The following is a 26,492-nucleotide window of genomic DNA, read 5'->3' on the forward strand; positions in this document are numbered from 1 at the left end:
TGTAGGAATAAGAAACCCTGAGAGGACAATCAGTGATAAAATCAACTTGCTGTTGACCACCAGGAAATCATAAATACAGAAGAGCTATTGCTCGATAAAGCAAGGCAGCATTAGGAAGAAATGAAATGAAAATGCCTCTAATGTTCTGGAAAGTTCACCACTGCCCTGCTACAGGCACATTGCAGCTCTCCTCTATGTAGGGATGAAGAGTGGCCAGTGGAGGAAGGACTTTATTTCTAACATGCTATGGCATTTGCATTCATAATTAAAATGCCCTCCTCTAACCCATTTAGCTCATCTTCCTCCGAACGCTTTGCCTTTCTTTGCCTCTAGGATAGACTGGTCTACCTCATCTCTTGACGACTCTCCCAAGGGACTTAATCTCACAACTTCACACACACATTTACTGTGGATGTTCCAGATGAGTCAGTGAAGAGAAAAAGGCATTTCTGGGGTGCGGATCTTTAAAGCTGCCTTAGGCTTTTACCTTAAAATCAGAGTAAAAAGTCCGTGAAAGGTGCTTATTTCTGCCCATTGACTGGGAGCTTTGAGTCTGGATACGAACCTCAGACCCAGGTGTCTACCAGATTTCAACTATGATTTCTGCAGTCATGAAACAGATCTCAAATGCTGCTCTTTGTAGTTGTGGATAACATCAGTGTTGTCACTGTGTGGGAGAAAGACAGGATCCCAGAGAAGTCAGTAAACCCAGTCTGCTGGTCATGGTGCAAGGAGACAGAGTTACACACCCATTATTAAACGCTGATAGAGCTAGAAATGGGAGAAGACTTTCCATAGCCAAGACATAGTCTTTGTGGCATCCACTGGCTTACAGAATCAGCAATAGTTGCAGCACAAGAGTTTATTTCAAAACCATTTTGCAGACTTGGACTCACATCTCCAGAATTCACTATTTTGTTAGTGATGTTTGTTAGTGTTGGTAAGACCTGGCCTGACTTCTTCGGGAAACAATTACATTAAGATCTGCAAGGCAAAATTATCATCTGAAAAGATACACACTGTATTAAACGTATCCTCTGTAGCCAAGAGAGGGACAGGATATTGTATTTCTTCACATGGATCCACACTTAGAATCGATATTCTTTCTAAAGCCCAGCTGATTTTCAGCAAAGGAAAAGGTGCCTTCCTCAACCTCTGCACTCCTAGAGGAGCCAACCCGGATAATAACACAGAAGGTAAAGAGAAATGACATGGGCATCACCCAAGCCGTGGGAACGGCTTCATTTCTCTTTCATTTCTTTTAATGAAAGGCAGATTAGACCAGAAGGAGAGGATACAAAGCTCTTCTGCAGGGCTGCCAGCATCCACGTCAGCTGAAAGCGCTGCCTTAAACCCACGCTCGTGCCTGGGCTATCCTCGCAGAGAAAAGCCAGCAGAAGTCAGCTTGAGCATGACATCCCTGGGCCTGGCCACGCTGCCAGCACGCCTGCCTTCCTGGAGTGTCTCGGGGAGGAAAAGGAGCTCCTTGTAGTCCCCTCAGCAGCCACAGACGTGGTTGAATGAGTAAATATCAACAGGTTGTCTGAAAACAGTGGTAATGTGTGTGGGGGGGGTTAATATACAAATAATCAGAGAAGCCACATACTATTCCAGCAGTTAAATATAGGTTTCTACATCCAGGCAGGGTGGAATTTTATGATGCACTAAAAAAAAAAAAAAAAGGATAGCTTTAAAAACAGCCCAGATTTATTCTTCAGTTACATGCCACCTTTTAAAATGCATAGAGTATATCGGAATTAGAAGGTGACTGACTTCTGCACATAGCCACGATTGAAGTCCCCTCACCAGGCAGCGGTGTTTCCAGTTCAAGGCTTCATTTGCATTATACATGCTTTTTATTAACAGTGCGGAGAAAGAAATCATTCTGGATAAAAGACACTGGGATCTGACAAGGGCCACTGGGAGCAATGAAGAGGATTCATTGCACTGAGTGATCTGGATCACTGCTTAAGCAGGGCACGGAGAAACAATATGGACTTAAGCAGGTCCAATTCATCCCCCCAGGAATAAATACAGCAAGCTACAGTAAAAGGGTGGGAAATCCTATCCTGGGCTGCAACTACCCTCACATGCCTGACCGGATAACAAGCCAGATGGGGGGGCTCCCAGGGTGCCAACGTCTGAAACGGCAAGTGTTAATGAGCTACGTAAACGAGGAACATTGAGTCACATTGCAGAGGTGATATTATATCTGATTAGCCTCTGGTTCAGCTGGTACTGCAACGGTGTCCAGGTTGGCTTTCCACAGTGAAAAAAGAGGTTTTGGCAACAGTGAAATAATTACAGGGCTCCAGGTTCCATCTGTTTAAAGCATTAAAGAACTGATAGCACAGGGATCCTCACTGTATCTGATAAAGATACTGCAAAATCCCAATTGGTAACTAGAAAATACAGGCTAAAACTAAGATGTAGATCCGTGCCAGAGATGGCAATTAGCTAGTGGAACAAGTCTGTAAAGGCTGTGATGGGTTCTCCAGACGGAGAGTGTAATAATCACCAGGACTGAATGTTTTGCAAACTGGAATTAATTCACAGTGTCGTGCAAAAGACCAAATTTAATTATTTCAAAGCCCTTTTACCTGACAAGCTGCGACACTCTCAACATGCACCTAAGGAAAGCTAGCAAAGACACCATTCAGGAATAGCTACACATCTAGGAAAGGAAAGGTTTTCTAAAGATTATTACACTTGGCCAACTTAAAGCATTCAGAAGTTCTGAGTCAGGGCCCCAGGCATCATGCAACTGGCTTAAAATACTGATATTTTAAAACAGGAAAAAATAAAACAGGAAAAAATACTGGTTCTTTTTTATTTGCCTTCTGTTTTTTTGGCCTTGTAAGCTGCAGGGTTCAAGCTCTGCTCTGCAATCATGATATCCATAAAACTGAGGCCACTAAGTCTAATTTATAATTATAATCATTATTTATAAATGCTGAGATTAGCACATCATATGACTCTAGGCAGTCTTCAGGATAATAGCAAATATCTTGAGATTTACAATAAAGTTGTGAGACCTTCACCATGGTGATTATAAAGGCAACGTTCCCTTTAAAACCAGCCAGTGCCAAAAAAATTAAAAAAAAGCCAAACCAAAAAAGCAAGTTAAGCAGCAGCTGCAGTTATCCCATCTCCTTCAACAGCTCCCTGCCAACATTTGTGGGTTTGCAGCCACATTTCCATCATCGCATGCAGACTGGGCAGGAGCAGGGGATCGGTGACCCTACAGGTCTTTTCCATCCCTGGTATCTGTGGGTGCTTCTCTCTTTTCTGGAAGGTAGAAGCCTTTTGCACACTCCCTGTGTGGAGGATATCAGGATGGATGGGCTGGGGAACTGATACTGGCCAGAAAAAAGGTGATGCCAGAGTATATGAGATTCCCATCTGACCACAGGCAAAGCTCTGTTTCCATTAGCTTCTTTCCCAGGCCCTCCCAATGAGATGAAAGCTGGAATTTCTCACCTCGCTTGCTCCTCTAACAGAAAAAAAACAGCTTCTCCAAACTACTCTCCCATTAAGCTTATGAATCCAGGCAGTCCCCCACCTTGACCTCCCTTACTGAGGTCCTCTGTCCCAGCCAGACATCCAGCTGCGAGCCTTCCCAGTGCCCAGGTAGTGGGGGAAGCAGTGAGCAATGGCAGAGGCACAGGAAGGTTTGTGCCTGGGAGCAGCCCGGCAGCGTAACACAGCCCCTGGCTCTCCCCCACCAGTGCTCAGAGGCTGCCACCCAGACAAGTCCTCTAACAGAGACGGGGGCTGGTGTCCCCAGACAGGTAACCTGCCTTAACCCACTCCATAGAGAGGAATATTTGGGTCAGAGACAGTTTTGTGAAGTCACATTTTAGCCATGCTCATTCCACACCTGGGCAAGCCCATTCCGTGACGCAGTCTGAGATGCACACAGGGATGCACTGCGTGAGGCTGCTGCGGAACTTGCTCTCGCACAGAGGGAGAAATGGCAAGTGATGAACACACTGGAATTACTGCCACTTCCTAAAAGCTTTTGTCACTCGAATCTTCCCAAGTAACAGGGTTGTAAGGGGACCCTGCAGTCTGTGAGGCCAGTTATAAACTGGGATACAGCACTGGACAAGAAACCAAACCATTTCATGCCAATTAAGAACAAGTCCAGGTAATGCCAGAGGTGAGTATTTCAGTGCTCCCAAGCAGAGTGAAAGGTCAACATCCCTGTATCAAAAAATATCATAGAAAAAAGCCCGAGATGAGGATGAAGACCATTGCTTTGCTGAGACCAAGAGGTTGCTAGCACAGTGCAAAGCAACGGCACAAAATACAGCCTGCAAGCGAGCCACTGTCCTGCTAGTGCTAATTACCACCTCACATATAGCCAGTAGGAACATGTAGGTAGAAAACACCCCCCCAAATCCAGGCAAGGGACCTAGGGGGATGTGAAAATCGCCGTCTGCACAGTAGGGCCCAGAGCCACCTTAGAGAAAGCACAAGAGAGACCATACGCCTTATACGGAACCTAGCTTTGGTGAAACACCCCCCAGCTATGCCAACCCGCTAGCCCACCCCTGGAAATGCATGCTGGAGTAGCCAGCAGGGATATATGCAGAACGAGAGGTATTCAGGCCCTTGCTGAGGTACAAGAAAGACACCACCCAAGATTTTTTAGTAAGTCTGTAAACCGTAGCGGCTCTGCTGTGCCACGCTGTCAGTCCTCTGCTGCACAACACATCCCCCCTGTGCCCCTGCACCTGCCAGGAGGGACATTTCTCCTGGCATCATGTAAAGAAAACGGCAAGCAGGGGTAGCAGGCATCCCCTCTGCAGCATGACTTGGGGGTTAAACTGTGCTGCCTTACTGGGAATGAGCAGTAGCCATCATCAGGAGCCAGGGGGTCTCTCCAGCAGTGCCTTGGGGTAAGACTGGGGACTGGTCCATGCTGTCAGCATGGAAAGCTGCACTGATATCAAGGGGTTTCTCAGCATTAACCTTGCTGATCAGGCACCTCGGAAAGGTTTTGGAAGTGGCCCCAAAGGGTTTCCCACTCGACACCAGTGCTGTTCCCAGTTAGCTGCAGCAGCGCATGCAGCACCCAGGTCCATGCGCTTACATGGACTCAGCAGAACAGACTCTGTGGGTATTGAATCAGCATTTTCCAAGAGTGATAAAAAACCCCAAAGCAGCTACTTTTCTGTGGGGATGAATCTGCTTGGTGCCGGAGATGTTTGTTAACACCGCGAATGGCTGTGGGAGAGCACGGCCCCAGCTCGACCCTGTTGTCCTCGAGTTCGTATAGCTGTTTCTTAGCATAAACAGAGATTTTTGCTGAGCCCTTAAAAATATCATCTTGGTCTGAAAAAAAACGCACAAACTCTGCACAGTGGTAGGCTGGTAATCAAAACACACGTGTAGCTGGAGGAAGGCCAGGGGAGCTCAGCGCAGGCCCTCTGCTTGTCCCAAACGCCTTGCAACATTCACCAAAGCCACACTGAGTTCCTCCCTGTCTTGACATGAAACCTGTCACTTTTGCAAACACTGAAAGGCAGAGCATTTACTCCCTCATTTCATGCCTTACAAATTTCAGAAAGAAAGAGCTGGGTCAGCTGTGCCACCCTTTCTCCCTGCCTGCGCTGTGGCAAAATAAGTGCACGCAACTTAATTCGATGCCGACAAAACCTTTGGGGATTTTGGGGTCAGAAAAGACCTAGTGAGGCAGCTTGCAACATGAAAGCCACCCACACTCACACCAGACAACTCCAGCCTTCCAAACCCAGCAAAATACTGTCCAGGAGGTCAAAAAGACAGGGATGAGACAGAGAAACCCTTGTGTTTAAGTACAGTAGGAAAACGGAAGTCCTCAACGCAAGGCAGCCATCCTGCCTGGGCGCTGGTGGAGACCCGCGCCGCTCACAGGGATCAGCTCGCAGAGAGTAAATGCTCGGGATTACTTTTAATGCGCTTGGAATAAACCCGTGCTTGTGGGGAGGCCTGGCACGAGGGGCCCAGCACCCTGAAAGCCCCACGTGAGTTCTGTTGGGAAGATTTAAGTAGGGAGTAAGTGGTGTATACGCTTTACACAGCCCTCTCGGAGACTGGGGGTGCCACGCTGTGCGGGGTGTGATGTCCCCACCGCCTGCCTGTGGCTGAAGCTCACAGAGGCCATGTCTACCTGAGGCCCCAGCCCTGCAGAAGACGGCTCCTCTACCGAGGGCAGTATCAGGCCCCTCCAGCAGACCCCCCACCCTTGATGGCCATTACCTGCTGACCCCATACTCCGGGGGCGGCTGGTAGCGGACGAGGGCCACCTCTGCCCGGGCGGGCTGGGGGCCGGCGGCATAGGAGGCCTTGAGGACATCTTGCGCCGGCTGCTCGCCGTAGAAGAGCCCGTGCTCCTGCGCCTTGCTGCCGGGGGCCGCCGTCTTGCCTTTGTAGGGGTACTCGGGCGGCGGGCCCCGCGGGTCCGTGGCCTTGCCGGGTGGCGGGGCTGCCTTGAAGCCCTTCCCGCCCCCCGGGGCCGGGGGGTGCTGCTTGGCCCCGTTCCTCTCCAGAGACAGCTGCATGATCCTCTCGCTCAGCGAGCGGACGTGGCCCTGCTTCAGCTCCTTCAGCGCCTCGTCCTTATGCGCCTGCCCGCTGTTGGCCCGGTTCACCGTCGGCCTCCCCTCCGTCCTGGACTTGGGGCCGGACCCGCCATAAAAGCCCGGCGCGGCGGTGGTGGCCGGCGGCTGTTGGCCCCGGAAAAACTGAGACTGGGCCTTGGCCTCCTCGTAGGTGGGCAGCTCCTCGGTGCTGTGCGGGGGCTGCGGGGCCCGGGGCTGCTTCTCCATGGCAGCACCGTCCCCCTGGTGCTCCTGTCCCTGAGGTTCCTGCCGCCCCGATGGCTGGACCATTGGCGGCTCTTCGGGCGCGAGGTTTTCTGCGGAAGAGAGAGTGCTGGCAGTGCTGTTGGAGGGGCCGGCGCTGCCCGTCGCCTGGTGCTGTATGGCCAGCAGGTTCATGTTCTCGCTGGGGTTGCCATACCTCAGCCGCTCCTGGATCAGGCGCTGCAGGACGGTGCCGGCTGCCACCTCCTCCGCCCCTCGCATCTCCGCCTCTGACACCCGGCGGAAGCTGGGTGGGCGCAGGGTGCAGAGGGCCTCCTCGGCTGGGCAGGGAGAGAGATAGGTGGCCATTAGCTCTGCTGCCCAGGAGGTCTGATCCTCCCCCCCTTTTTCCCCTCCTGCACCCCGTGGCTGTGACTCTGGGGCAGTGCCCTGCCAGGGTTCCCCTGGGAGCAGAGGGGACAAGGCTGGAAGCAGCCAAAGGAGGCAGGGCACTGCTCCCTGCTCGTCCCGCCATGCCTGATCATCCCTAATTCTGTTTGCAGTCACCCCTAAAAACATATTCCCGTCCCTTCCCTGGCCCTTCCCTCCATAATTCTCCATGCACCCCATACCCACAGCTCTGAGCCCCCTCCCAAGTCAATGGAGGGACAGGCAACAACACAGGGAAATCTGGTCTTTTCTAAAATTGGGATGGGAGAAGAGAATGGAATAGAATAGAATAGAATAGAATAGAATAGAATAGAATAGAATAGAATAGAATAATTTCAGTTGGAAGGGATCTACAATGATCATCCAGTCCAGCTGCCTGACCACTTCAGGGCTGACCATAAGTTAAAGCATGTTATTAAGGGCATTGTCCAAATACCTCCTAAACACTGACAGGCTCGGGGCATCGACCACCCCTCTAGGAAGCCTGTTCTAGTGTTTGACTTCCCCCTGGGAGATGTCTTGCTCAGCTTACAGAGGCAGCCTGCATGGCAATGCTGAACAAGACGCTGCATTTTTGATGGCCAAAGTCAGGTGAGTCAAATCGCCTCCTAAGTGCACTGCCTGCCACAACAAAATAAAATGCAGAATGTATCACAGAAAAACTGTGAAATGACACTGAAAATAAAAGCGTCCTAAAAGTGTAATTAAAGAATAATTTGTGCTCTGGCATCCTTCCCCAGAAAGGAAACTTCCCTTCTGGCCAATAATGCTGTTCCTAAGAGAGTGAATACTAACTGTTGTAATTTTGCTGGGTGAGTACAAGGAAGGCATTACAGCCATAGATGTAACACCAGCATTTTAAAAAGTGCACAGATGGATCAACTACACAAGCCTAACACAGAATACTGAAGTTTTTCTGAGGCAATGGTACCATTTTTGCACCATACACGCAGCAGAGCTTGCCCAGTGCCAAGCATCTCACAGACTACAACCACAGCCTGGAGGTTGGGATAGTTCCCTCCTGGAGCCCTCCTCCTGCACCCATCCCAGAAGTGGTGTAAGACATCTGCCTGAACAGTGTCCGAGCCCGGAGGGGTGCTCCTGAAAGACCCACGTGCGGATAAAAGTGAGAATAAGCCTGCAGCTCTGGACAGAGTCCTCCCATGTCCCCAGGCAAGAAGGAGGTGCTGTTTTCAGTTCATTTTTTTGAGGTCATTCTTGGCAACTTTCTCTCTCTCTCCTGCTGTTTCCAATTCTCAGAGGAGTTCATCAGACATATTTACATTTGTTTTTTGGCATTTGAAAGTAGTTAAAAAGCAAACTTTCTCTTGAGGTCTGGTATTTCCCTGAGGTTTCATCAGTTACTGCACATGCTGTGGGATAACTTACATATGACCCAGAGGAACAAAAGTCTTTGCCTCTTGACTATGAGAATAGGTCATTTCCACTAACATTTTTGCGGCAAAGCCTTAAAGATGATTGTGGGGCTCCAGGGGGAGAGAAGATTCCCAGGCTGTTTCACTCCATGCCTGCCCTGCAAAATACACTTCTCCTGCTTCCCCTGAGACAACATTATCTGCCTGCCAGCCTGACTTGTTGGCGCTGCAGCCTGGCCACCAGCCTTCAGAAGGTCTGTCAGCTCCCCAGGCTGGTGTTTAAGCCAACAAGATGCACTGACAAATACACCTCCATCTACCTCTCTGCACAACAGCCACGTGTCCATCTACTTTATATGCCCCTGCAGCTCTTCCTGCTTTATTCCTGTTATTGCAGTGCACAGAAGCCTCATCATACTGGATGTTTTTGCAGACATGAAATAAAAATCTCTCTAACATACCAGAAACCTCTCCCTAACGTACCAGAAAGCTCACAGTCCAGGTTGTTAGACTACACTTGAGATAAGCCCGATGAAAATGGTAAAAGCCAACTCCACATGGTCAAGGCAGCTCTTTTATCATACACCACAAGGATTTTCACCCCGGCACTAGTCATCTGTTATCATCCTCATATTTGGGAGATGTACTTAAGTTGCCTATTTTTGAGGTCCGAAAGGACTGACCACAGTGCACCCTCCACAGGGCACCTTTGGTCCTGCTCCATCAGCAAAAAGCTCTGGATCTCAGTCCAGTTGTGTAGTGAAGAGCAACCGTGCCCTGAAGGACAAGCAGTAATGTTGCATCCTCCACAAGCATAAGTGACAAATGATGATGGGTCATAACACTCAAGTCAAAGGCAACTCCCCTTCGGCTCTACAGAGGATGAGGAGTTAGCCTTCAACTCTGTAAATATTATTTGTAAGTGGTCTAAACTGCTCAATTTATGCTTTGGAAAAAACCTGGAAGTAAATGTGGTGGGTTCATATGGAAGCGCGGCCACCCACTTACCAGCTTTTTCTTTGGCACTGATTGCTTCAGCTGTTAGCGGAGGAACTTCATGCCTGCCAGCAAACAACTGGTGATCCTGGTAAAGAAAGCCAGCATCTTCCAGTACCTGGACTGGGCTGGTAGGCTTGTAACAAACAGATGTGGAGCCTGCAAGAAAGAAGAATGGGATGTCAGTAAATAAAACACTTGAATGACGAAATATAAAGCCAGGACTTATGACAGAAGCCCAAAAATTTTTTCTCAAGCATGGCTAGGTGCCTGAGAAGCCCTGCCAAGGCCACTGAGCAAATCACCTCTTCTGTCCTCACCACCCAAATAACACATTAGCTCTGAGGAACAAGAGGCAACCACCATGTCATGTTCCATGCACTGACCCAGCCTGGCCTTCAAGGTCCCTGGTCCATGTACAAAGCAAGGCTGGCACAGCCCAGCTTATAAGAGCTGACAGTGACAAGCTCACAAACCAAGACACAGGCCTGGGACATGAAGCCAACAGAGCCAGAGCAAAACTGAAAGAGGGAGTGGGTGAAAAGAAGGATAGGTGAGGACCCAGCCACACATTCAATAGGGCTAAAGTCTGGGAAAGGCTTTGCCACAAAATCCGCTCAGGAATAATAGTTCAGCAATACAGAAAATTGCTGAGACATAAGATTCAGCCAACGATATCAAGGCAGAGTTTATAAATCACTTTGTCCAGATGTTCTTAATATGGTAAGCAGAGGATATAGCCGGAGGGCCATGGGAATGTGTCTGGGAGACTGACTGCACAGGAGCTGCACGCCTAAACTCCAGCATCCCACAGACATTGAGGGCTGGACGAGTCCCCCAGCCCCTTTCACAATCAGCGAGCAGGAACGAGCTCACCTGGCAAGAACAAGGCTCATCCTACATCTGCTCTCAGGGGTGCCTTTCTCCAGCAGTGCTTGTTTTGACAAGCTCATACAAAATGCATCACAGTAGTGTTAAGACAGGAATGACATTGGCTTGATCCCACAATTCATGACAGGAATGACATTGGCTTGACCCCCCCAATTCAAGAAATATACAGACAGACTGGAGAGGGTCCAAATGAAGGCCACGAAGATGATCATAGGGCTGTAGCTACATGGAGAAGACAAGGGGCAATGGGTACAAGTTGCACTAAGACAGGTTTTATCTTGACATAAGTTTACAGTGAGAACAATCATTCACTGGAACAACCTTCTCAGTGACAGGGCAGAGTCCCCATCGCTGGAGGTTTTCCAGATGCGACTGGACAAGGTGCTAGATGATCTCATCTAGGCTCCCCTTCCCACAAAAGGTTGGACCAGATGACCTTTTGAGGTCCTTTCCAACCTGGGGTGTTCTGTGATTTTCCACTTCCTACTTATTTTTCTGAGCACTACCTCATATTTGTAAGAGAATGCTCTTGCCTGAGCAGGAGGTGGAGGGCTCGAAGTGGCACCAGTGAGGTGTCCATCCATCCCATTGGAGCATCCATCCATCCCAGTGGCGCAGGAAGCCCATGAGCACAGGGCTGATGAGCACCCTGCTCTGCAGGGAAAACCATCGGCCATGGATAACCTGGACTTGTTAATCCTGACTGCTTGGTTTGCACTTGGCTAATTGCGTGCTTACTGGCATATATCACACAGGGAGGTTGCTCTGCTCTCCTCCTTACATACAGGTCATCACTAACCCCATACCCCTATGTGGAGCAGGGCAGCAAGGGGGTAGCTGGGGGCAGGATCCAGCCCGTCTTCTCTACAGGCGTGAAGATACTATTTTCTTCTGTGCCCAGAGGAGAGGAAATAGGCATTTCTGCAAAATGTTAACGAATTCATCACTTTACGATTCATATTATGCATGAATGTGTATGGCAGTTTTCTATATTTAGAGAGTAAGAGACAAAGATTGCTCACTTGAGTAGAATATGTTTGTGAAAATGGGCATGGTAGACTGGTCCGGAATGCGTGCTGATGCTGATACAGACCCAAGAAAAATCTGAAGAACCCTCATTTCCAACATTATTACCCTATTCTGCTACAGAACAGCATTAAAGACACCCTTCACTGCTCCTCCACACATGGTCCTGCCTTGGAATCGGGAATCCTGTATGAAACAGGGAAGTTTGGAGCCCAGGCTTGTTTTATGAATGAAAGGCGGATTGGGGTGGAAACAAAGAAAATCCACACACCCAAGGAAGATGGCTTCAAACATTACAGGAGACCGAACAGCCAGCAACTACCAGCTTGGCCTCACAGCTCACCAAACAGAATTTAAAAGAAATAAATGGTTACTAAAATTGTACACTTGCCTTTTGCTTTTCAAGTCTGCAGGCATCCTTGGGTCACAGTTTCAAATTTTCTGAGACGCAAAATGGAGAGTAAAGACTTGGGTTTTTTGTAGTAAGAGCAGAAATTCTCACCTAATGACTTGTCTTTGGGGGCTGTGGCCGTGGCAAAGCAACATTGTACTAAAATCAGGACATCTGGCATCTGCCAAACTGCTGAGTTTCCAATCTCTGTTATACCAGAGTCAAAACCAAGTAGCTCCAACCCAGACAGAAACCATTCTACTTTGCTGTATCCATGTTGATCTTTCATCATCATAAAATGATGTAATGATGTTTTATGATGTTAAAAATGATGTCACAATGTTTTATGTTCATTCACAGTAGGTTTTAATAAAACGTTAGCTGCAACTGGCACACAAAGCCAGTTTATGTGTAAAACAGATAACAGTTGATGAAGGATCCGTTCTTGGTACGTGGCCACAATCCAGATCATGGGCAATAACATAACACTTGAAAGCTTACTGAAGCCTCACCAGCCACTCGGAACAAGGCACGAGCCTTTTTTCTCCCACCCCCTTGGTGTCACTGGAGCCTCCCAAATCCCAGCTCCCCTCTCCAGAGGAGAAGGGTTTGCTACACCCAGCTCTGCAGGGGTGCAAAGTGCCTGTCCAATGCTCAGGCACCTGCTCCTTCCCCAAACCTCCATGTTCTTCTATGATGTTCATCAAAAAAGCAATTTTCATCCCTATAATTAAATCTTGGTGCCAGAGCAGTGGTGCCCGAGTCATGGGTAAGCAGCTGGTTGAGAGCAACCTAGGATGGAGACCATCACCCCTCCAAGGAGGTGTCCTCAGGGAAGGGCTTTCTACCCACATTGAGCCCAAGCATCCCAAGCCACAAACCACAGTTGCCGCCCTGTGTTTTGTCACTGCTTCTGCCAACAACCTGACCCCATCACCTCCATAGGTGCCCCCTCCCCAAGCCAGCCCAGCCCCCATGACCCCAGTGTGCCAGAATGCAGCCCAGTCTATAGACATCACCTCTTCAATTGCTATATATCTGGTGTCTCTTATAGCCAACCCTGTAGGACATGACCACACTTCTGGCCTGGTTCAGGCTTTGCTGAATTGAGCAGCTGCTCCAGGCCTTCATTTCTGCATCTCTACTGACTCTCCCACATCTAAATGATTGCCTGACACCAATTCATTTGTTTTCCCTTTTCTTTTTTTTTTCTTTTTCTTTTTTTTAAGATAAACACGCATTATGCCGTACGGAAGCGGATATATTATCCTGGAGGGTTACTACACAGCAGTGCAATTCATTTGAAGATTCAGAACTATTCCAATGAATCATTTGCAAAGATTAACACCAGACAGTCAGCAAGGACTCAGAGACAGAGGAGCAGCACTTAAATATTTCCCGTTTCTGATGTGGTTTCAGTCTGGTTTTGAAAAGGATCTAAAGCAAAACCTCATAGGAAGTTCATTGCTGTGACATTACAGGAAAGCCACAGTTTCAGAGCAATAACAGCATCCCCAAGAAGCAAATTTCCTCCTTAAAAAAATACTGGGAGAAAGATGGTTTTCTTACAGCCAAACTGTACTACTACTCTCACCTTCAGTAAAACACCAAAAAACACCCATTACGCAAAGAGGGTTTGCTGCTATTTAGACGCAACACCTCGAGGCAGCACATGGGTGATGAGTTTCTGCATCGCACCCCACTGCCTGCCCGGGTACCGCTCTGTGGCACAGCCTGCGCTGCTGGCACGTATGACTCCTCCTCTGCCACCCAGAAGCCACCCAGCCAAACGAAAACACAGAGCTGTCCTCCCAAAAATCCTCTTCCAACCTGTACCCTACTGGCCGAGCAGTTCAAAAGAGACCGAGGCGTTTCAAATACCATCCAAAGCAACCATCCGAAATGAAAAAGTAAGTAAGACGGCTTTACACTTTCCTATAAACTCTGCCGTGGTTTGTAAAGGAGGTCCAAAAATGACAGAACAAAAATGACATCGTTTCCAAGCCCCCATCTGTCCTTCTGTCTCATAGCCAAGCCAGAAAGCAGTATAAACACCTTATTCTACAATCTAAAATATTTTCTCTGCCCTGTTGCTGCATAAAAATCTCAGGCCAACACGAAAAGAAAAAAAATTATTAAAGGGAAATAATGAAAGAACAGTTGAAGCACTCCAGGGTCCCAGGAGCTGCCTGAAGGCTGTCCCATGAATTCCCCAGGGTGGACCCTCAGTCCCTCCAACGGGTCACAGGGACCCTCCATGGAGGCTGGATACACCTCCACGTGCATCTTGAACCTGAGTTCATGAACCTGAGTTTCTCTCCCGAGCATCAGCCCACTTTGGAGAGAGGGGATCGCCACACCCCAGCCACACAGCTGTGCCGCCCTCCCAAGGCTGGGAGGCAGATTTGAGCTTCCTTCAGTTCAGAAAAAATTAACTCCAATTAACATATCCCATTTCTTGGTTTACCTACAACAAGGAAATGCCATTTCCAACAGCGTTGCAAAGGATGGTCTTGGTACCACTGGTAGCTCTTCAGCAGTGCTGAGAGTCCTTTGCTGCCCAAGCTCGGACAAAAAGAAGGGGCTCAGACACACGTTGGTGATTGTTTCCCATCAGCAGCTCCCTGGTTGATGTGCGGGTTTTTTAGGTCACTTTTGGGGTAGGTGACTCACTCCAGCACCCCAGAAATCTGCTTGGGAAGCTCACATCCGCTGCCAGAGCTCCCAAACACCGCAAGGACTGCACAAGCATCACTAATATTATTTTCACAGGACCAGAGCAGCAGCTTGCAGGACAGAAATCCAACCCACACAACTCATACCAGATGTGAGCGAGCAGCACCTCTCCTTTCCCACATGAAAGCCGGGGATCTACCACATCTGAGCCGGGAAAGCCTCACCCCTGCGCCTGGCAGGATTCACCAGACCGAGCCCCTCTCCACAGCTCCTTGCTCTGGGAGAAGAAATCCTCATCCCAGTATTAGCCCCGGGATCCACATTGTGCTATTCCCTCGCTCAAGAAGAGCTCCTGGAGTCTCCCATCATGGGTAATTTCACTCTCCAGAAAGTACCTCATCCAAGAAAGCACTAGCAAGACTAATGAGAAAAGGCGATGAAGGCAGCCAAACCCATCCCTCCCAAGGAGTCGAGCTAACACATCCAAATTTAACTGCCTACAAGGATGAACACTTTCCGTGAAACTTCAGCCTCACACGCTCATTTTCATATACGCTTCCCCTCAGCAAAAAACAAAGCAAACAAGCAAAAAAAGCTACGAGTGAAGCAAAGCAAAGGCGCCTTGAAAGCGGCTCCCGAACCTGGCATGAGATCAGATGGATACTGGAAAGAGCGGAGCCAAGTCTGCCTGCCCGGGAGATCCCCCATGGATGCCCGTGCCTCCCCGCCTTCCCGATGGAAATCAGGTGCATGGGCGTGTGGGGGCAAACCGTGCCCGTCACGGCTCTTTCATCCCGGATGGTTACAGGTTTTATAACATTAGAATAATCCGCTGTTTTTTTCCCCCCGGCCCAGGCTCACCCCAGAGGAGAGGCAGGATGCAGGCTGAGTATTTTCATCGCAGCTCCAGGTGCCGAGCAGATACCTGGGCATCAACCCGACAGATGAAGGGATGCATGTTCCTTAGGTGGCTGCGCTAGGCTTTGCACAAATATGTGCATTTTTAAGGCCTCTATATATTATAAGCTATGAATTTACCTCTGCAGCTATAACACTGAGCCTACAGTACGCAGCCAGCCCAAATTTATTCAAAGAATTGAATCAATAATTGAAATTTCTACTTTGATCAAAGTGCCAGTGGCGCAATGACGACTCATGTCAGCGTTTCTGCTCTGAGATAAAAAGGTAAGTATTATTCAGAGCCAAAAGTAAGGGAAGAAACTCTCAGTAAAAGAGTGAAATACAAAGGCTGACACGGAGCTCGCGAGTGAGACAAGGCTTCTGCTACAGCTGCGCCGCTTGTCAGCGCAGTGAAGAGTCTGCAGACATTTTCACTATGCCGTAAATCCTGATTTCCAAGCCATAAAAAACTCCAAGATAAAAATTCATCATGCAAATTCTTAGGGAAGGATTTTTTTTCCACTGGGGAAAAAAAAATAAAGCATAAATCAACCAGCTACACCACACAGACAAGACACTCACAAAGCAGGAGTTTAAGCTATGATTAACTTTGCTGTACTTACAGCCTTTAAAAACGATCACGTTACACAAAAGCACTGGCATGATCTGTGTCACTGGGATATTTAAGCCTTTCCATTAATTAAGCAGAAGTGAAATTGGACCTAGGACCGTGGATCATTCAGTTTAGTTCCTCGTTACTTTGAGCAACCATATTATAAAACTCTCTTTTTGAACTGAATAAACAGCACCCAAAGAAGAGGATTTTTTTTCACCCCATTTGGAGGAAGATTCGGGATCCTCTTCCTTCGATCCACACAAATATTCTTCCTGGTTTCCGCTCGCAGTCACTGACATTGCTCTTTATCCATCTGTTTTTTTTGCCAGTGGTGTCCTTTAGGTTAAATAGCTTTCTCCCTGAGTCATTCCCACAAACTTGCAGCGTACAAAGGAGCCTGGGATAAGGACAGAACAAAAATAGTACAAAGACTGTACAGTACTCTAACTGAAAATGCAGGCATTGAACTCTATCGTATGGATCTGCAGATTTCTAGAGCTTTTCCAGTTGGTTTTTTTTTAATACAGGCAACACACCATAGGCAAAGGATCCATGGGGCTTCATTTGATCCGTGTGAAGAACTGCTCGTGATAACTCTACACTGAGTGGAGCTTTTGCATTATTCTTATCTTAAGTGTCATGTCTAAAGGAAAAAGAAATTAAACCTTCTTCCCACCAGAATATATATTAAAATTATGAGCCTTCCGTTATTAAATCATTACATGCAATTTATATTCAACCACTTTTAAAATGCAGAAATTTAATAATGGTATTATACACAGAAGTGCTAACAAGATAATTGCCTTTAGTTCCTGCTCCCAGATGGCCGAGCTCAGATTTAGAACAGGGAAAATCACAGTAACGGCCGACAGCGTGGAGCCATTGCCTTGAAAACGGCCCAAAACCGATGCATACTGAGGCAGGGGAACACGTCCAGGGGATAAGACATGTCACTGGCAGGGACCCCCTGCCCACCCCAGGTAGTCATCCCAGGGAGAGTCTGCCCAGGAATTGCCTCCCCATCTCTGTGGGACGCAGGAGCCCAGACCAGGTCCCTGGGGGAGAACCGGGTCCCTCCCAACCTCCAGGCACCTCGGGCGACTCGCGTGCTGTCCCTCAACCCAGCTGAAATATCTGCACACAACATACGCATCAAGGGGAGGGCAGAGGAAGAACAGTTTTTTAATTACTTCAGTTACTTTAGGTCTTACATGGAGACTGAATTTCACTAAAAGCATTTTAATACCTTAAATTATTCATTAAATTAAATTAATAAAATTACGCCATTATTTTCCAACCTGAGCCTTGCCCATTGGAGTTACTGTTGTCTAAAGCACATTTATATTTGTGCTAACCAATACGGTCAGAGCAGATAATCCCAAATATTGCTCAATTATTTAATCCCACGCTATGTTTTCCCAAGATGCGGCATCCTCCCATGGATCACCTTGCTCCTCAAAAGGCGCTGCCTGGAAACCTGCTGGCCGTCATCACCTGGCTCAGGCAAGAGGGACCCACTACAACTTCAAGACGTGGTACAGATGTGCGCGACGAAAGGCATGGCCACACACCGCGGTGGGACATGCCAGGGCTGTGGCAAGGCCACCGAGGGGCAGTGACAAGCAGGCACACCAGCAAATGCTGCAGGACCCTCTGCCGCACCGAGGAGAGCTTTACTGCAAGGCAAAACTCTGCTCTCGCCCGTGCTGGTCCAAATCTGGAGTGACTTCACTGGCTTCTACAGATTTACTCCGAATTTCCACCCACAGCAGCATCCTACCTACTGAAAAAGTCACTTAAAGGACCAAAAAAGAACAGATACAGTTCCTAAATGCAACACTTCAACAGAAAAGTTGCCCTAACAATTTTTTATAGAGGTGATATTGTTCTTCTTGTTATCACTATTATTTTCTATTTACTTCCATCTATTTCTACTTCTGCCCTGAGCCAAAGGCAGGCTGTTCCATTTAAAAATTCAGCACACAAATGGGAACCAGATTACATCCATCCCAAAGCTGCCAAAAAGCAATTGCTGTATGAAACCAAAAATCCTCCTGGGATTTTTCCCAAATCCGCAAAATATTCCCGAGCACTGAAGTTTCCACTGGGACTATTACATTAGCAGATAGTCTCTGTGCGAAAACCCGAGTATGCGGCTGTCCTCCTAATAGCTTCCAGGACAAGGAGGCTGCACGAGGCACGTACTCCCACCTTAGCACCAAAAAACATTTATACCAGATCTGGCCTTTAAAGCAAGTTATATGCTTATCAGTGTTTCAAAAAAATGGTGCTGGGGACCATCAGGCTTTCATTTCCCAAAGGAAACCTGCAGTGGCCAGCAGTAACATCTCCACGTCGTCCCGAAACCTCCACACGCATCCCCAGAGCCCGGCTGAGCTGGACGCCACGGGCAGCCCCACACGCATCCCTCCTGGGGCTGCCGCTGGGATCCCTACAAACACCCTTCCTTGTCCCTGCGCTGGAGAAATGCAGTGCCTTTAGCCCTGTGCCGGCGGTTCCTCACAGAGCAGCTCTTGCGAGGGGCACCGGAGCTGTCTCTGGGCATCAGTCCCTCCACCCAGGATGCTGATGTGCAGAGGGTTTGGTCCAGATCGCCGTGGGGGGCCGGGACCCTGGGAACCATCCCCACGCCCACCCACGATGCCACAGGTGCATGGAAATGAAACGTAAATGAGAGCACCCACCGATCCCACGGGAATCAGGGCTTCGGAGCGGCAGCGTGTGCTTGTGTTGGTTGAAGCTGCCCTTCTCCAGCAGCTGAGTGCTTTCCAGAAGAAAAGGGAAGGTAAAGCCCCCCCCTGCCAAACGCTGGCAGAGAGCAAAGGGGAGCGATGGACATCAGGACAGAAGAGGAGAAGGGACACACGGGTGATGGAGGGGCTTCCACCAGCCCCACACAGTCTGAGGAAACCGGGGGGCCCAGCCCCAGCAACGCTGGGGGGCACAGCCCTCCCTATTTAACAACCTAAAACCAGCCCCCTGACTTCATCCCCCCACACCACTGCTCCGGTCAGGGTTGGGAATGAGGAAGGCCAGGCAGGATGCAGCCCATCCACACGAGACCACAGGGACCATGGCACACACCCAGCGCGGCCCCGTGGAGGGTGTCATTATGGGAATATCACCCACCCGACATTCCCCGCCCACACCACTCGGGCGTTTCGTGATAAGGTATTCACAGGACCCTTTTCAGAGCTCTTCTAGCTATTAGCAATGACTAAATAGATATATAAAAAAATATATATTATATTATATTATATTATATTATATTATATTATATTATATTATATACACACACATATAAAAATCTATAAATATGTAGTATACTTTAGATTTATAGAGATATATATGTAGTCATATATGGCTAGATATATTTATATATCTACATATAAGTAAATATATATAAAGTATGTATTTACATATTTTTATATATAGAACTCTCTATATATGTAAATATATATATAAATATATATCTCCATGCCCACCTGTGAGCAGGAACAGCGCTGCCAGCTAACTGTGCACAGGAAAAATCAGGGGACTCCTCGTCTTCACGGCCACCCCTCTCCCAGAAGGCTTTTTAGGCTTATTTTTATACAAAAAAAGGACAAAGCCTGAGCTCAGAGGATGCCCGATAAGGGCCTTGCAGCCGCCTTTGCAGCCAGATCTCCGTCTCCGGCGGGTGTGCGGCAGCTCGGCGCTGCTCACCGCTCCCGGGACGCTCGCACAGCACCAGGAAAGAGGAGAAAAAAAAAAAAAAAACCACCCCTCTTTCCATCGAAAGAGGAAAAAGCCCAAGCAGCGACCTTCCTGTATTTTAAAACTATGAATCACAGAACCTGGCAGGAGGATTCCAGTTAAATTCACGTGTTGGGGTTTTTTTTTTCTCCACTTTTAATGTTGTTGTTGTGTTGTTTTTTTTCTTCAAACAGGAGTTTATCTTTGTTCTCCCTGCAGGGGCAGGAAGGTTAAATATAAAAGTTCCCTCTCACCATCCCCCTACAACAACAACGTGAGAAATCGCTCTCCCGGCGGGGGCGGCCCTTCCTGCCGGTCACCCCGCCGCCACCTCCGCCCGCCCCGGGCCGGGACCCGCCGCCACCCCCGGGGGGAGACTCCCCCCCCCCCCAGACCTCCCGCCCCAGCGGGTGGCGGGGCTGGGACCCGCGGGGGACGCTGCCATCCCGACTTGCGGAAACACCAGCGGCTCCAGCGGGAAATATCGCCCCTGCGCTGCCGGCCTGGCTCTTCCCCGGGAAAGCCGGCGGCGGCTCCCCCTCACCGGCCCGACACGTTCCTCCCTCACAACGCACCGCAAACAGCCCGCTGTCACCCGTGGCTCGCCCCGGGCTCGCACCCCCGGCGGGTTTTGCCTTTCCGGAGCGGGGAAAAATCGCAGGAATACTTGGGGGAGGAGGGTTCGGGGTGGAGAAACATGGAGTATCCCGCGGCCGGGCTGCTCGGCCCTAACGGTGCAGCGGGGCGGGGGGGGGGGGGGTGCAGGGATGAGCTTCCCCTCGCTCCCACCACGCGTGGGGTTTCCACGCAGCCCGGGGGCAGCCGGGTGTGCTGGGTCCAGGAGCTGGCGGGGGCTGCCCAGGCCTCCCCGCATCCTCCCCGGGGAGCAGCGGGGCAGGTCCCGGGAAGCGGCGGGGCACATCCCCGGGGGTGCAGCGGGTTGGCTCCCGGGTGAGCGGCGGGGTAGGTCGCGGGGAGCGGCGGGGCACAGCCCCGGGGTGCACCGCGTCAGCTCCGGGGGGAGCAGGGAGGCACATCCCCGGGGTGCAGCGGGCCAGCTCCCGGCGGATCGGCGGGGCGCATCCCGGGGAGCAGCAGGGCATATCCCCGGGGAGCAGCGGGCCGGTTCCCGGCGGAGCGGCGGGGCACACCCCCGGGCTCGGTCCGGTCCCCTACACAGCGACCGCTCCACGCACGGGTGGGTACCAGCAGGGACACCCCCGCACCGGCACTCCCGTACACCCCGATGCACCCCCCGGTACACACGTGGACAAAGGCACCCGCACTCCCGGGCGCACGCAGACCCGCGTGTGCACAGACACACCGCACACACCCCCTCCCGCCGCCGTTACCTCCGGCTCCGCGCCCCGCCGCCCCCGCCAGCACCTTGGCCATCCGCGCCGCTCTCCGCCGCCCCCGGGCGCGCTCCGCCGGGCGGGGCGGGGAGGGGCGGGGCGAGCCGCGCGGGGCGGGGCGGTGGGTGTGGCCAGGGGGTGTGGCCAGAGGCGGGGCGGGGCCCGGCACCTCCCGAAGGAGGGGGGCGGCCGCCGAGGGCCTCCCGAGCAGCATCGAGGGGTGACATGGCCGCAATGACCCCCCACCGAGGCTGCGGGGCCGCAGGAGGAGCGCCAGACCCCCCCCGGCCCCCCTCCCCGGGCTTTGCTGGAGCTTCTCAGCCCAAAGGGAGCCACCCGAGACGCGTGGATGCGCCCAGGGGTCAGCCTGTGTGGCCACACAGCCTCCCCACCTTGAGCCTGGGGATGCTTGGGACCTGAATCCCATCCCAGACACCAAGTCCCACCCCATCCCTCGCAGGCGATGCACAGCCGATAGGAGTTACCCCAAATCCAAGCCCGTGCGTTAACCTCCCCCTCTCCCAGGGATCTGCCTGCTTGCTCTCTGCTCGGGAGAGCGGGTGGCTGTTTGGGGAGTGACTGGGCTGTAGCTAGCCAGTGTGGAGCTGGGACAGCCCCCCATTCTTAAATGCAGCCCCTTTCTCCTGCTGCACCCCACCCTGCCTCATCCCTGGAAGTGTTCAAGGCCAGGCTGGATGGGGCTTTGAGCAACCTGGTCTAGTGGGAGGTGTCCCTGCCCATGGCAGGGAGTTTGGAACTCGATGGTCTTTAAGGTCCCTTCCAACACTAACCATTCTATGATTCTATGAAACCAGCTCCACTGGTGCCATTTGGGGTCCTCTCTGGAGCCCCCAACACAAGAAGGACATGGACCTGTTGGAGTGGGTCAAGAGGAGGCCACGAAGATGATCAGAGGGATGGAGCACTTCTCCTGTGAGGACAGGCTGACAGAGCTGGGGTTGTTCAGCCCAGAGAAGAGAAGACTCCGAGACTTCTTATAGCACCTTTCCAGTATCTGAAGGGGGCCTACAAGAAAGCTGGAGAGGAACTTTTTACAAGGACGTGTAGCGATAGGATGAGGGGTAATGGCTTCAAACTGGAAGAGGGGAGATTTAGACTAGATATTAGGAAGAAAATCTTTACTGTGAGGGTGGTGAGACACTGGAACAGGTTGCCCAGAGAAGCTGTGGATGCCCCATCCCTGGAGGTGTGTCAAGGCCAGGCTGGATGGGTCTTTGAGGAACGTGGTCTAGTGGGAGGTGTCCCTGCCCATGTCAAGGGGTTGGAACTAGATGATCTTTAAGGTCCCTTCCAACTCTAACCATTCTATGATTCACCACACATTTTCACATGAGCAATGGATGCACATTTCCCTTGACATGAAGAGACGAATGCTGGATACAAGTGCTGCGGTAACAGGAACACAGGACATTTGTCAGCCCCGGGTTTCTTTGCATTTCAGCACATAAGCTCCATGGGATGCATTTTTGTTAGGGCTGAAGCTGCTGTTTTGTCTCCCCAGCCCACCCCGTCCCTGCTGCCAAGGGTCTGGCACAGGGGACAGCATGGGAGATCTCCTTGGGTGTTTGCACTGTGCTTTGTTCACCTCCTCTGGGCACAAATTGGGTTCAGCAGTCCCTCTGCATCCTTTTCCCAGCACTGCCCCACAGGACAGACCTCTTTTTGGATGACTGGCATGCCAGCACTCTGCTTAGGTTTTCCCCATCTCTCTTGCTGGACCCTCCTTCAGTCCAGCAAGATGCCCAGCAATGCCAGTGTTATCCTTTCCGTTTCCACTCATTTCTCCTGGCTCTTAACACGCAGACAAGATTTCCAGGCCCCAAAGGTGGGTCTGCATCCCGAAATGCTGCGCCAAAGGGTGAAAAGCAGGTGGAAATGCAGCAACAGGCTGAAAAGGAATGCGTCCAGTGCCACCACAGCCCTGTAAAGAGGTATGGCAAGACGGGAGGTGACCTGATGCTGTCACCGCAAGGCTGGGTGGATGCAGCAGGGACCCTGGGCAGCTGCAGGCAGTGGGACCATGCGTGAACCATAGCAGCCCTAGGCATTGCTTTTACGAATCGCAAACCCCATCTTTGTTCAATGTTGCTTAGGTGCAGGCAAGACAAAGGGAAAGTACAGAACATGGGACAGGGGAAAAGGAGGAAAAACTGATGATGAAATCACGTGCCTTGGTTCCCACATCCACGTGTCTCCCATGGCAGCAGTTGCTGCAGAACTATGTTTCCCATGTGAGCTGAGCATCCTCTGAGGTGCCCTGCCCTCCATGTGGTGTGCAAGGCAAGGTGATGATGCTGTCCCTGTGGGTGTCTCTCTGAAGCTTTGAAACTGAGGCAGCTATTAGCTGTCTCCCTGAGGTCACCTGAGATAGGCCGGGGTTACGCTCAAGCAGAAGAGCACAGAATTGCAAATATGCTGCTGTTCCAGGGGGAGGCAAGGGGAACCATCACATCCTCAGCCTCCTCAGGGGAAGAACCACAGGCTTAGAGTGACAGACGTGGACAAGAGAGGGATGTTCATTTCCCTTGTCTCCTGCAGATGTCCTGCGTATCTCAGAGCAAGTTAAGCCCCAAATCAGGTGTTTGAATGCCTAAATCCTTGGCAAAACCATAGGGAACCTTGAGGATAGGCAGATTTAGATCCCTCAGTTCCCTGGAGGAAGTGGCCTTCAGTTTTTCAGATTGTGTATCTGCCCTCTCCTACCTTCCCCGGAGATAAATGTTGGCTTTGCTTATAGACACGGGCAAACCATGAACCTGCTCAGCTGTAAATGAAAATGAAATTTTGCCCTCAGCTTGTCAGGTGTCTGTTCACAGCGGTGGATGAAGTTGGATGAGGGCACTGCCCCACAAGCCCTGTTCAAAATGACAATTCAAGTGCTACTTTTCGTCATGCTCCAACTTTATCATTTGGTTGGGCAAAATGGGACAAGTTATTATTTTGTTTATTCTGCTTCACAGTCTGTGTCATGGGGTCGGGGTGATTCCGGTGCAATCTGGCTGTTCTACCTGCAGCCAAGTAGATCCAGCCTGTCCAAGGGCTTATTTTGTTTCTCATTCTGGCCCCACAGTCTATGCTTCCCTTTTACCTACTGCTGCGTGATGATATGAGATGATTTTGGTGCTAGAAGAAAAAATATATCAAGAAAAAGGATTATCTCCTGTCTCGTCTTTTTAGTAGCATCGAACGGACCTCATGAACCATGCTGTTACATTTCCAAGGAAAACAACCTTTTTTTCTGCCTAGGTAAAATTGTCATTTCTCTTCTCCCCCAAATCATTCATTTTCTGGTGCTTGTTTCCAAGTGATTTTCAAAGTCTTTTTCCTGTTCAACTCTATTTTGATTTGATAAACTAAGGCTGGCAGATTGGAGAGAGAATTCTCTAATCCCTCTGGGGTTTGATACACTTGATAACCACTGGGGAGCTGTGTCTGCCCAGGAGGGCAAGGCAACCACCACTCAAGCTACTCCACTTTACAGCTCCAGTAATTATATATATTTTAATATATATAAAAATAAAATATTAAATGTGTTGTTCCCCCAATTAATTTTGGAATAGCTCTACTATTTTTTTTTTATATATATATATTTAAATATACATATATTTGTGTTTTTTATGTTAATTCCCCACTGAATTTGGAGAAGGAAAGAAGTACATCCTTCCAACCTTTTTGGTCCTTACCTGCTGATCTGGGGCCAAGTGCTACCACGACTCCAGTTGCCAGGTCAGTGGAGCAGAGGTGACAGTGCCACCTCACTTCACTACCTCCCTTCAACTTCCCCCTGGTAGCTATGGATCCAGGAGACACACATGATCCACAGGCTGGAAGCACGTGTCTGTTATACCCTGCCATGGAAAATAAACACCTCTCATGGATTTCCCATGCATTTCAGCGAGCTGTGTGGGAAGGGAGAAGCTTTTCCAGGTGTCTTCCTTGCTTGGCCATTAGCAGCCCCTTGGGTCACTTAGCATCCCTGTGCCATCCCGAATCCCCCAGGGCCGGGGAGCTCTGAGAGGTTGCTACTGACAGACCTGGGGCTGGACCACCAAGGCCCTCCCTGCAGAAGGGAAGTAGCCATCCCAACCCACAAGTGCGCCAGGGTATTGACACTCGTTACATTTTCACCCACCCATGCGTGTAATCCCACAGATTCTGAATGCTGAAAGCAAACAAATAATTGCCCTGCTCTGCCTGACACGGCGGCAACCCCAAATGCCTGCACACAGTTTCACTTCTTGCTGTCACTGCTGCTTTTAACGATGGCCGACGGGCAGCCAGAGAATTACAGCCCCATTAATGCCACCGCTGGGGATGGCACGAATAACCACTGTGCCATGTTGAGACCACAGCAAGAGCTGAGTCAAGAAATCAGAATACACTGCTTAGAAAGCTTCACACAAGTAATTTTAGTAAATAAAAGCCACAGAGCATTTGAGCATGGAAGATGCCCTTACCGTTATCTCAGGTGGAGATAATCCTGCCTCTTCTTGATAGTCACAGGCTTCACTTGGCCCACAGAGAACCTGCTACCCATCCTCAGCATCCCCGAAGCATCTCTCACTACTGAGCAGAGGCGAATCCTCTTGCAGCGCTGGAGCAGCGCTCCCGAACCTGCATCTGCAGAAGGTTTTTAAGCAGTCTTGCTACCAGGCAGCCAGTGAGCTCAGCATCTCGGGAAGCCCCGGAGAAACTTATCCTGATGAATTAATGGCCACCGTTGAGATTTTCACAGTGACAACTGTACATATTTGTCAGGTCCCCTCTGATATGCACTTAACAGAGAACACTGTATTTGGAGGCAGCAGAATTATCTCCGCACATCTGTTTTTCCAGTTTGCCAAAGAGCTTTCATTTTTCTCTAATAACTTGACCTGTTTGGTTTCTGGCAGAAGATGGCTAAGCAGAGCACTCACTCTCTGGATTCGCTCCAGTACAAGATGAGGTCAGGACAACAAAGAAAAAGAAACAGCTGGATGGCTACGAAGCAGTGGGAACAAACAGGGCAGGGACCAGGGCTTTTTCTTTCCTTCCCTTTTTTATTTATCCAATGGGATTTCATTCCTGGGCATATTTATTCCCCCGGCAGACGGTATCACAAAAGCAGCGTTTCCTGCAAGCGCCGTTGTGGGGAGCCTCCTCCAGCAGACTGACGGGACCCAGGGAGCAGGTATAAATAGCACAGCCAGCTAATCCCTCCTCTGCTCGGTGCTCGGGAAATGTGAGGCACAGGTCCTAGGGGTTCCC

General features: G+C 50.2%; 1 protein-coding gene across 1 annotated transcript in view; it reads right to left on the reverse strand.

Annotated features, from left to right (window-relative positions):
* Positions 1–26,492, reverse strand: part of AMOTL1 (angiomotin like 1) — a 73,502-nt gene that overhangs the window by 38,636 nt on the left and 8,374 nt on the right. Inside the window, exons 3-4 of the mRNA XM_074144398.1 lie at positions 9,626–9,772; positions 6,247–7,132 (exon numbers count right to left, since the gene is read on the reverse strand). Coding sequence (XP_074000499.1) covers positions 6,247–7,132; positions 9,626–9,772 — 1,033 coding nt within the window. The remainder of the gene's footprint in view (positions 1–6,246; positions 7,133–9,625; positions 9,773–26,492) is intronic.

This window comes from Numenius arquata, chromosome 1 (assembly GCF_964106895.1).
Source record: "Numenius arquata chromosome 1, bNumArq3.hap1.1, whole genome shotgun sequence".
Classification (NCBI taxonomy): Eukaryota; Metazoa; Chordata; class Aves; order Charadriiformes; family Scolopacidae; genus Numenius; species Numenius arquata.